Source organism: Glandiceps talaboti, chromosome 10 (assembly GCF_964340395.1).
Source record: "Glandiceps talaboti chromosome 10, keGlaTala1.1, whole genome shotgun sequence".
NCBI lineage: Eukaryota > Metazoa > Hemichordata > Enteropneusta > Spengelidae > Glandiceps > Glandiceps talaboti.
Genome location: NC_135558.1, coordinates 24,283,426 through 24,296,050, shown reverse-complemented (window position 1 = coordinate 24,296,050; position 12,625 = coordinate 24,283,426). Strand labels below are relative to the sequence as shown.

Here is a 12,625-nt window from a genome sequence, read left to right as displayed (position 1 = left end):
AACTTCTGTTACCAAGACAACTGCTATCAAGATCACCAAACTATGAAGGTACTGAATATCGCAGCATACCGAAGTGCTACAGATATGATGCAAGTGTCTATATATTGGTTTTAGGGGACGGACAACACACTTATCACATGATCTTTTCGATCCAAGGTCAAGGTCATAGTCTAATTACAAGGTCACCTCAATATTTCACTTTTATCGAAACACCCACATAGGTTTTTTGCTATAAACTACTGAAGACATCAGATAGCAAATCGATAGCAAATTATATAGTCTGACATAAATTTTGTAGCAAAAGCATATTCAGGGTCAGCTTACTATGGGGTAAGGGAATTGTCTAGAAAGGGGTTCTGAAAAGGAATGATGCCTGTACAACCAAGTACTATAAAGATAGCTACTCCTACTTTATTGACATCTAACAAAAAACTACAGATCACACAGAAATGAAGGTTTTCCTACATTCCATACATATTTGCTTGAATTTGATATTGACCTTCATTTGATTGGTCAATTAGGAATATATAGGATTGGTTAGTAGAGATTGTTTAGACTTGAGATTAACTAATTTGACGTAACTAGATTGGTTATGTAAATTGCAGTCAGGATCCTACATTTGACTCAACCTCAGTGTATATTCAAGCTCAATGTATATTTCATTCCCGATACTTACTTAAAAAGTTTGTAACCAGGACTAAAGTCGAGATACATAATTAAGTAAAAAACGAAAATTTCTCCAGGTCTCAAAGTTCTACTGGCAACTCACTGAATACAGTCAAAAGGTGATCACATCGCATTTTGAGGCATTGTATAGTGTTAAAGGAATTTTGAAAATGCTTCTCCTGCTGTTGCTTCCATCGATTTTAGTCTATTAAAGGACGTTGTTTTCATATTTTATTTCTTACTATAGATATTTCAGACGGATTATGCACGAGAAATCATTCATCTTTCTGATTAGTTACATTTCTTTAATTTTTGTTGGGAACTTTTGTGTGGGAATGAATGCCAACCCTTTACCAAGTGATTTTATTTCATATAGCTATTTCATTATTGGTAAGACGACATGTTATTGACAATTTGAATATTCATAGTAAAGATAAAGTTAATTGTCAATATTTTCAAATTCCTGGTTATTCATTTTTCACATCGACTGTCTTGGCAAACAAATACTGAACACCTCGTAAAGAAAGCACAACAGCGTCTTCATTTTCTGAGATGTTTAAAGAAATTTGAAATGAGTCGTGGTTGTATTTTAGTCATTTCTTACCGCACTGTCATAGAGAGTCTGGTTTAACAACATCACCAACGATGAGTTGTTGCACTTGAGAGAGTCGTCCGGACAGAATCACCATCCGTACAATCAATGTATCAAATGATTCCAGATCCATTCGCGAAGCTACATCCATCATTAAGGATTCAAGTCATTCAGCACATACACTTTCTGTACTGTTACCCTCGGGTAGGCGGTACAGGAGTATCAAAATGAAATCAGAACGTTTTAGAAAGAGCTTTTATCAATCTGCGATTCGCATTTTAAACCAGTCCTAGGATACATGTATTTTACCATTTGTTTTAGTTTCATGTTATTTGTCTCTGCATTTGTATCTTTAGCATCATGTATATTTATTTGAAATCGTTTGATGTGTTACATTAATTTTAGCTCTTTTATATTTCAGTTGCACTTTCCTTCCAATGTTTTATCAATTATTGTTTTCTTTCCAATCTTTAATTGTCAATTTTATTTACCTCTGTTTATGAGTGCACGTGGAAAGCCAATTTCTAATGCAATTTAAGCAAATGGCAATACAGTTATATTTTATTCTATTGTATTATCATTATTAATTTTGTCTTGTTTTGTTCCACTAAGCAAATATTTTTGAATAATTTTGATAAATCTGTCTGTTGTGTTTAGTAGATTTCTTCCCTTGCAGTAGTTTCTGAGATATGTCTGTCTCTTTACTTACCCATACTGGGTGATCAATTTCAAGTTTGGTTGTGATTCCTCTTCTACGTTGACTTTGTAGCCGTTTACAGCGATATTTGATAGGATTCATAATGTACCTTCCTCAGCGGTGACATACCAGTACTAAGCATTTTCATATTACTGTATGAACCCCCCCCCCCCCTATGAAACACCTGCCCTCAGGTTTAACTTTGACCTTATACGTAAAATATCACATTACCAATGTGTAGCCCATCCCTCAAAACCAATTTAAGGACAATTGCATCATACTCATAGCTCTTTCAGACACCAAGATATACAACATTAAACTACTTGAGAATTATTCAAGCTATCAAATAAGTTGATGCGCTAACATCATTTAGTTGACCCGGTAATTTCATTTGTGTAATTTCAAAGCAACCTTGACCTTGGATCAAAAATCAAAAAGATCATGTGTTCAGTGAGTTGCAGATCCCCAAAAACCCATGTACAGACACTTTGGTCAAATCTATAGCACTTGAGGACCTTGAGAATTTCAGTATTGTCGTATTTTTCACAATTGCGGATCTTGATATCAGTTGTCTTGGTAACAGGATTTTGTAATAAAGCATTTCCAAATAGGCTTTTACTGTATTTTTCCTGAAAGACTATATCATTTGCTATTTTTATGACTGATTTTCAGCAATAACAACTATGTCTGATGTTTGTTATATACAACTTTCCGCCAGAGGTTTAATAAAAATATAGAAAAAATAAAATGACCTTGAATTTTCACTATGATGTTGACCTTTGACCGGAAAGGTCATATGATCAATGAGTTGCTCGTCTCCCCAAACATATATACACATACTTTGATTATGATTATAGCACTTCTGGAGCCTGATATATGACGTTTTTTAACATTTAGCATCCTTCAAAATTATGTCACAGTTACCATGGAAACTGCCTCCTGTGAGTTTGCGCAAGAGCATCTAGAGGGGCAACATCAGTTTTTAGCTCCGCTGTCAGCGAAAGCTGAAAGCGTAGCTTTAGGTATAGGTTGTATAGAGTATAGAGAGTAGAGTGAATCATAGGTGTCCGTCAAACTTTTATATTTTCATTATCTACTCCGAAAGTGACAGTCGGAATTCTTTGATATTTGGTGTGCATGTTCCCTGGGGGGAGGCTATTCAGATTTGTTCATGCCAAGTTGATCTGTGCCATTTTCAATTTTTTATGATTTTTTTTCATGCGCAGGGGGTAGCTTACTTAGATTTGTGAGCTCTATGAGAAGTCGTGCCTGAACTGAAGTGTATTGGACGATTTTTGACAGAGTCAGTCGTCAATAAAAACGATAATACTCTTTCTAAAATTATCACATTTTGAAAGGGAAAGTACTTTGTGGTTCATTTATGGATTTTGTTTTTGTACGATCAATCTTGGTGGTAAAATTACAGCGTCAAAATTACCGATGTGGTAATGCACGACAAGTGAGTTTCCGTACGGCGACAATCTCAAGTACCCGGATGCACGAGGGACTAACCCGGAAGCAAGTCGTTGCCAGCCATATGTTACAGTGGTAACATCGTCCGAGAAATCGCTGCGTTCAGAGTGTCATTATTCACAGAATTGTTTTTTTTCGAGTGAAAACCCGTCTTGAATTGTATAACTCTAACAAATGAAGACATGTCAAGTTATATTTTGAAAGTTGTATCGCTAGTTTGAGACGATTTCCTCACATACTATCGAGGCTTGGACCTTACTCCAGTTCAGCGGGAAGTTTAGCCAGTCCGATAATTCTTTCTGGTTTAGTTTACAACACTTTTGATCACACAGATTTTGTGTTTGTGATGAAAAGAAATTTTAAAAAAAAGATCACTTCAACCATTTCGTTGTGTTTTCTTTATGAAAGGTAATCGAACATGAACGAGTGTTACCACTGTAACGTATGGCTGAGAATGACTCTCTTCCGGGTACTTGGGATTGTCGCCGTACGGAAACTAAGATGGCGATTAATACATTTCTTCCCTATATATATCTACTACAACTAGTACAAGTTGAATGTTGTTGACTTGGTAAATTTGTTAGAAAATTGAAATTCAAAATTATTTTAGATCCCTAGTTTATTTCATTCATCATTAACATTTCCAGGGTTAAAGCTGTAAGACACTGGAATTATTTATAGCCAACCTCAAAATCTTCTCTCTTTTTTTCTTTTTCTTGTGTGCATTACCCAGTCTTTTTTTTTCAGAGATTTTGTGCAATTTTTCATAACAGTAGATTTTTGTTATAAAATGGTGACTATGGTATAAAAGTACAATACATTACCAACTTCTGTGTAAAATGTGTTTTATAGTGAGACATCATATGAAACCAGTAACCACTTTATTACATCGCTAAAACAAAACTGCATAGTGAAGAACTGAACCACTTCTACATGTCACCAAAATAAAAAAAATTTAAAAAAACACAAAAAAAACAGCGGAGCTATTCTGACCGATAGGTTGCTTGTCTGAAAGCCCAGATATTACTCTAACCAAATATGGTGTCAAAAATTGTACTTCAAACCGTGTAAGGTAACCCCTGTTTTAAGCCACTTTTTGGACCTTGGCGTCCTGACTATAAACTAAGAAACAGATTGGTGCGAAATTTCTGTGAAACATTCTTCAGGGTGTTTTGACTAAGAATTGTTCATGATATGATGGTCCCATCAGTGATAAGCAAATTAGGGCTAAAAATGTGTCTTTTTGGTCAAAAATCTATAAACGCCATTGGCGGTATTTTTAAGCCTTAAATGGGCAACACACACAGAGGGCTATTATTCATGTATTGGGTTCTGTCTGTGCATGCACTCACCCTCATATCTCTGAAATACCAGGGCTCGAAATAATGGCCTTTTACTTGCACGGGCAAGTGATTTGAAGGTTTGAGCAAGTTGTTTTGAAAAGTACTTGTCCCAAGGGGCAAAGGAGAATTTCCTATGATTATTGATCAGTGATGTGTTTTTGCCTGTGTTCATGCTGTAGTTTATTACACACTGCACATGTCTGATAGGACTTTGGATATATTGTTATACAATTATATGTTATACAAATATATATCAGGCTCCAGAAGTGCTATAATCATAATTAAAGTATGTGTATATATGTTTGGGGAGACGGGCAACTCATTGATCATATGACCTTTCCGGTCAAAGGTCAACATCATAGTGAAAATTAAAGCTCATTTTATTTTATTTTTGTGTGTGTGTGTGTGTGTGTGTGTGTGTGTGTGTGTGTGTGTGTGTAAACAACTTAAAGTCAAAAACCACTGAACCGATTGCCATGATATTTGGTGGGTCCATTACTTTGGGTGTCTAGTTGGGAAATTGTTCAAATCAAAATGATCACATCACAGGTGTGTGATTTGGGTCAAAAAATGTGATTTTTGGTCAAAAAATTTAAACTCAGAAACTGTTGGTCAGATTGGTGCGAAATTTAGTGGGAACATTCTTAAGGGGGTGTAAAGTAAGATTTGTTCATGACATGATGATTCCATCAGTGATATGCAAATTAGGGCTGAAAATGTGTCTTTTTGGTTAAAAATCTATAATTCCAAAGCTACTGAGCAGATTGGACTGAAATTTAATCGGAATGCATCCAGGGATGTATGGACGAAGAAATATTAAGCATACAATGATTCCATGAGTGATATGCAAATTAGGTGTCAAAAATGTTCATTTTTGGTCAAAAACTTATATCCCAAAAAGTACTTGGTCATCGAGTCTGAAACTTGGTGAGATGTTTCTGAATATGTTATTCTGCAGACTTTCTTTCAAAACATTTTGACAAAATTGGCCCTAGCGACCATAACCATGCCCTTAGCAACAACCAAATGGCAGTATATTTTGGTCAAATAACAACATCATCTGGTAGGCAAATGAGTAAACATTTTAAAAATGTATGCAAATACCCTAGCAACCATGACCACGCCCATAGCAACAGCCAAACGGTCGTGTATTTCACAAAGATAACAGGGATTAATAGACAATTGAATAAACATTCAAAAAATGTATGTAAATTTGCCTAGCAACAAGACCACGGCCATAGCAACAGCCAAATAATCACATATATTGCAAAAATAACAGAGATTAATAGACAATTGAATAAACTTTCAAAAAATGTATGTAAATATGCCTAGCAACAAGACCACACCCATAGCAACAGCCAAATGATCACGTATATTGCAAAGATAATATCATTAATCCATACACAAGTGGACAAAAACATACACAAATGTATGCAAATATATCTAACAACATGACCACGCCCATAGCAACAGCCAAATGATAGCATATATCGTAAAGATAGCAACGTGGTTGGCTAGGCAACTGGATAGTCATTCACCAAATGCACACTTATTGTTAGCATGGACTACCATATGGATAAACATTTTTAAAAACTGTACAGTTGTGCTACAACGCCATTGGCGGTATTTTTATTATCATAACTTACGGGTCAGTATTATTTAGTCTGTCGACAATAACATCGTCAACGACCATCTGCAGGTAGGGATTGTTGTTTGGCTGTAGTCGTGGTTGTGGCAGTGGTTCATACATATATAGTACAATACAAGAATCCCCCACTACCACATCTTCTTCGTCATCACTAGTACTGCATGTATTGTTGTCATTGTCAATTTCGACTTCTAAATAGTTCAATGTGATTCCACTAGAATCACTATCGCGTGTTATGTAATCGGACATATTTGAAGTTCGTTCCGGTTGTGATGTCATGAAATACATAAACAACTTCGGCAATTTCTCGTAATTAATATCGTACTTTTGTCAAAAATGTCACACAAATCTTTAATCACTTATGAAAACTACGTCAATTGCAGGCAAAAAGTCGGAAACTTTGGAAACCTATTTACATACACTTTAAACTCAAAAACTACCAGGCAGATCGGTCTGAAATGTGGTGGGAACATTTTAAATGGGTGTTTAGATTAAGAATTGTTCACAACATGACGATCCCATCAGTGATATGTAAATTATGGCTAAAGATGTGTCGTTTTGGTAAAAAAATCTTTAATTCCAAAACTACTGAACATCAGGGGATATATAGATGAAGAAATAATAAGCATATAATGATTTCATCAGTAATATACAAATGAGTGTAACCAGATTTAAACTTAATGCCTTCCGTAAGGGTGATATTAAGTTTTTTTGTTCCTACACATAATAATTGCTGGAATGCAACAACCTTGTTACAGTAGGCTATTAGTACATGATATATCCCTGAATTAGCAAAAAGGTGTGCCAAACTATAGAAATCTGAAATGACTTTGTGATATCAATCTATTTACGTAGTGGAAGAGGTGTAATGGCTTTTGAAATGAAATTATTCAAATTTACAGGGATGCACATACAGACATACATATATTTACCTATGCACACAGAACAAATGTATGGATTGCTATGGGTATCATTTGAACGTAATGAATTTTAGCTCTATATCTGTGATTTGAAGTCCCAGTAAAAGTTAGGTGTCAAAAAAGTTGTTCAAATGTCCGCTACCTATTCTCAGTACGGGAAAGCTTGACTCGACTTCATTCTGCCTTCTGCGATCCCCTACATACCCACTACATGTACACTAGTTTCCACGGCAAATAATAAACACAATTCAAACCGTCGTAACATTGCTAGTATGCTGAAAGTTTACATACTTTATGGTAAGCATGATACCAGTCTATACTTTGATTCTATACAACTCATTTATGGCGGCAATACTATTTATGTAACTCTCAGTTCAAGAATTTCGCAATGCACGCCACGATGTTTGGTTTCTCAAAATATGAAATTCAGATCTGGACAGAAACTTATCGATATATATTTTGATATACATACCTTTTAATACAAGCAACCTGAATACTTTGAATGGTCTAGAACAAAGCCAATCAATGTCAGAAAATTGGGGAAAATTTGACCCAATTATACCACTGAGTATACTGCCCAACATTGCAACACAGTAACAACATTTACTTATCTCATTTGCATTGTTGTGATAACATGTTGATACGAATAAATGCACACGTTCTGGCAGCAAACTCGCCCTTAGTATCGAAAGATTTATATTAAAAAAAGAGACATTTTCAATTTTGATCAACGAAGAGATGGTATATATTTATCTTAGTGAATTCTCCAGCAAGAATTTTCAGTAGAAAGCTAGTGATTTCACCTGGAAGTTGAAGCTGACCTGGTTTGACCGACGGTCTCCTCATGCATGCTTTCAGAAACAGAAATATGCTCGATTATCGAAAAAGTAGAAAAAAGATTTTCAATTTTGAAATAGTGAAGAGATCGTATGAAGTTATACAGGCGAAATCTTCAGCATACATTGTAATTGCCTGCAGATGTGATCTTACGGCCAACCACACATGTAAGAATGGGAAGCTTTTATAGAAAGTTGTAGCATAGATCTCATGGTGGGCGTTTTTAAGGCCAAGAAAAAAAAGAATTGTTTTCTGGTGAGTTTGCATCACTTAAATACCCCACCTCGATCTTTCTTTCTCATGTTTGTCCAGCCAATGCAGACTGCAGATCCAAGGGAAAACAAAAAAACATTAAATGCTACTTCAGGGAAGACAACTGCAGAACTAATCATGAACAATTAAAACAAAAATTAGCATCATCACACCATTTTTGGCAATGTTTCCTGACCAGAAATGACAACTTTCTTTTGTGTGGCCACCGTGTCTAATTACCGAAAAATGCCAATATCTTATTAAAACTGAAAGCAACATCGATAATAATTTCATGACAGATACGCTTCGGTATCGCAAATGTATGTACCAAATTATGTTGAATTTGAAGCATGCACTCGAGATTTGGCCTAATTACGCAAATTGCTTATTAATATTCATGGAATGTTTACCAAAACCTAATCAGTTCTTGCCATTACCCTACGGAACACATCGAATTGATCCAGCCGTTTTTTTTAGAAAATGGTGACATACACACAGCCACACTGTGCAATGTCTTACCCACAACTCTCTCTGATTGGTATGCTTGGAAGTTCCTTATTTTATAACTTCTTCAATAACCCATATTTGTCAACATTTTAAGCATAGTACAGTAAAACGTCGATTAGCCGAACGCTTACGGGGACATGCATTTAGTTCGGATATGCGGTCAGTTTGGATACGCGATCTGCATCGAAATGAGACTGGGCGGGGTCAAAAGGTCGCACTCATACAGAATGAACGTACACGTATGCTGCATATCACACTTACACATGTTACATGCACTCTCAGACAAATGAAACGTACCGTACTCCATAGAAACCTTTTTAATGAACTGTACTTATTTAATACTAAAACTAAATAAAGAGTTGAATATAATATGGAAAACGACATTGTGAATTGAATATGTGTAGAAGAAATCAAAAGACGTATTTACAAGAAAGACGACGACGTGGTGGACAGCTGATAAGAACACACTGTTGTCATGGTTGCATCTATAAATAGTGTTCACTGACATGTAAATGTAATCAAATTGTATCAATGTGTACAAACGATGTGTCCGCAATTTAGCCACTCAATTAGAAAAAAAATAAAGTTCAGAAAAACGAAGTCAGGGGTTTCTGTTTCATTGCACGGCTGTCTGCTGCTTTTCTGTGTAAACTACGGAGCAATAACAACTGGGTAGGTTCACAATCAGGCTGCGACTCTAGCCATAACAAACACGGAGAAAACATAGCTGCCGCTTCGCCGTGCGATGGTACTGGTTCACACGGGACATCGTTTTCTTTATCTTCAGTTTCACGATCAAGTGAGGATTCCTTCCTAGACATCGCAGATTTATAGGTAGGCCGAAGCTGAAAAAGTTTTACTAGTTTTATTGGAAAAAGAAACGAAACTCCTTTCACTTCTGACCGACAATTATCTTTTCGGTATCACAGTCAATGGTCTAAGTAGCAATGCCGCAACTACGGTTGCGTTACATCTCATGCCGACAAGTTGTTTGAAAGTCACCACTTTAGTCAGCGTGTGACATGCCGTTCTCACCATTTCACAATCATTTCAAATCTTTTATGAATCATACAAAAGACAAAAGACAACGGGGCGGTCAATAGGAGAACAACTTTATTGAGATATGTTATTGAAGGTGTGATCGTTCCACACACTCAATGTAGTCGTCTTTTGTTTTACCGTACGTCATTAACATCACGTCATTCAAGTGGTGGACAGTGATTGTTTACAAACAATACACACTGTAGCTCCAAGACAAACCGCGCTCATTCACATGTCGATCGTCATTCATTAAACTTCACATTTTTACCAAAACATTACTTTGACATTGGAACAATAGATTTTTTCGGGGGACACGTAGTCAGTTCGGATGACCGATCAATTCGGAAATTCAATAACTTTGGTAGACAGTGTGTATGATGAGTTTTAGTATGTAAATTTCTTTTGTAATACATATTCAAATAAATCTATATCTTTGGCAAACACATTAACAGCTGCATATATTTTCCTTAGTTTTGTGGAAAATATTTTGCATGTCTTTCAAGAAAATCTGTTGACAAATTTCTAAACTTGCTACTCCTACAATAAATCATTGATACCAGAACCAATGAAAATATATATTCAGAAACTCATCAGTGTCAATTCTACATTTTGAAAATGGCAAAAATATTCTTACAAAATCCTGTACACAGGTGAGATTTGTCTGATTTCAAGGAGCTGATGTCCAACAGTACAAATCAGAGAGAGTTGTGGGTAAAATCTTGTACATTGAGAGAGAGAGAGAGAGAGAGAGAGAGAGAGAGAGACACACACACACACACAGACATTTCCACCCTAATATAAAACCATCCTTATGGAAGGTAAAAAGTGTATGCAAATATGCCTAGTAACAAGACCACGCCCATAGCAACAGCCAAGTGATCACATACATGTACATGTACAGTTTGTATATTGCAAAGATAATATCAAGGATTCATAGACAAGTAAACGAAAATTCAAAAAATGTATGCAAATATGTTTAGCAACATGACCACAACCATAGTAATAGCCAAATGGTCATGTATATTGCAAAGGTAACAACAGGGTTGGATAGGCAACTGGATAGTCATTCAGCAAATGAACACCTACAATGTATAGCTAGCATGGATCAGCATGTGGATAAAAATTTGTAAAATCTATACAGTTGTGCTACAACACCATTGATGCCATTTTTGTTTCAGCTATCTCATAGACAGGAGTGTCTGTTACTTGGTATTATGTGAGAGAACTTATCCCAAAAAATTAGCATTTGCCTATTTAGATGATATCCAGAATGAATTTTATGCCCAGTATGGTAGGAGGGTCAGCATGGTTTCAAGACCATACAGCTTTATAGAATTTGGTAAGTTGTATTCTAAATGACTTATCCACTCAGGTTTCACATATTTGACAAGGTAGTATTTGATCCAGATATTAACAGTAAGAGAATTTATGTACTTTTTCTATGTAAATTTCCTCTTCATTTTATAGAAATCTTTGGGTAGAATGTGAAAATATGAATTGTTTTCATCCAGACACATTTAACCCTCTTCCTGCCAAGCCTCCCCGTCTGCCAAGTGGTCAAGTTGGTGGTCAACATAGTCATTTTAGGACCCTCCAGTCTGTGGTCAGTGTAGTCAATTTAGGATCCTCCAGAGATTACCACTCAAAACCCATTATACATTTGTACTGCCAAGGGTTTCCACCAAAATTCACTCACTTCTCTTCTTCGGTCTAGCAATTTCAAAAATCGTTTTTTCGATGTTCCATCTTCGGTTTTGTGTTGATTACAAAGTCACTCAACACGCCTTGGCTCCCCTTTCACACCTCGAGATCTACATTAGCATATAACGGTATTTACATAACTGTTGTTTTCAAGGGGGTAGCCGATCAGGAAATCGTCTCAAACCAGAGTAAGACCTTGTTTCCCAGGTTAATTTCACTCTTGCTGTGTCCCTCACTACCTCCTCGACACAGGGAAAAATTGCCGTGATATTTGGTGGGTGTGTTATCTCAGGTGTTTAGTTGGGAAATTGTTCAAATCAATATGATCTTACCACTGGTGTGTGATTTGGGTAAAAAATATGATATGATTTTTGGTCAAAAAACTTAAACTCAACCAGATTTAAACTGAATGCCTTCCGTTAGGGTGATATTGAGTTTTTTGTTCCTACACATAATACATGTAATTGCTGGAATGCAACAACCTCGTTATAGTAGGCTATTAGTACATAATATACCCATGAATTGGCAAAAAGGTGTGCCAAACTATAGAAATCTGAAAGTACTTCATGATATCAATCGATGTATGTACATGTAGTGGAATGGCTTTGAAATCAAATTAATCAAATTTACAGGGATACAGATACAGCCGACATGCATACGGACATACGTACATTTACCCATGCATACAGAACAAATGTATAGATTGCTTATTGGTATCATTTGAACATAATGAATGTAGCTCTATATCTGTGATTTTTGAAGACCCAGTGAAAGTTAGTTGTCGAAAAAGTTATTCAAATATCTGCTACCTATTCTCAATACAGGAAAGCTTGACTCGACTTTGAACGCTCCAACTTTCGCGATCCCCTACATATCCGGGATATGTACACTCGTTTCCACGGCAATAATAAACAAAATGCAAACCGTTGTAACATCGCTAGTATGCAT

The 12,625-nt window shown here is 36.0% G+C and overlaps 1 protein-coding gene across 1 annotated transcript in view; it reads left to right on the top strand.

Annotated features, from left to right (window-relative positions):
- LOC144441112 (vesicle-trafficking protein SEC22b-like) overlaps positions 1-12,625 on the top strand; it is a 43,503-nt gene that overhangs the window by 24,913 nt on the left and 5,965 nt on the right. Inside the window, exon 3 of the mRNA XM_078130642.1 lies at positions 11,155-11,315. Coding sequence (XP_077986768.1) covers positions 11,155-11,315 — 161 coding nt within the window. The remainder of the gene's footprint in view (positions 1-11,154; positions 11,316-12,625) is intronic.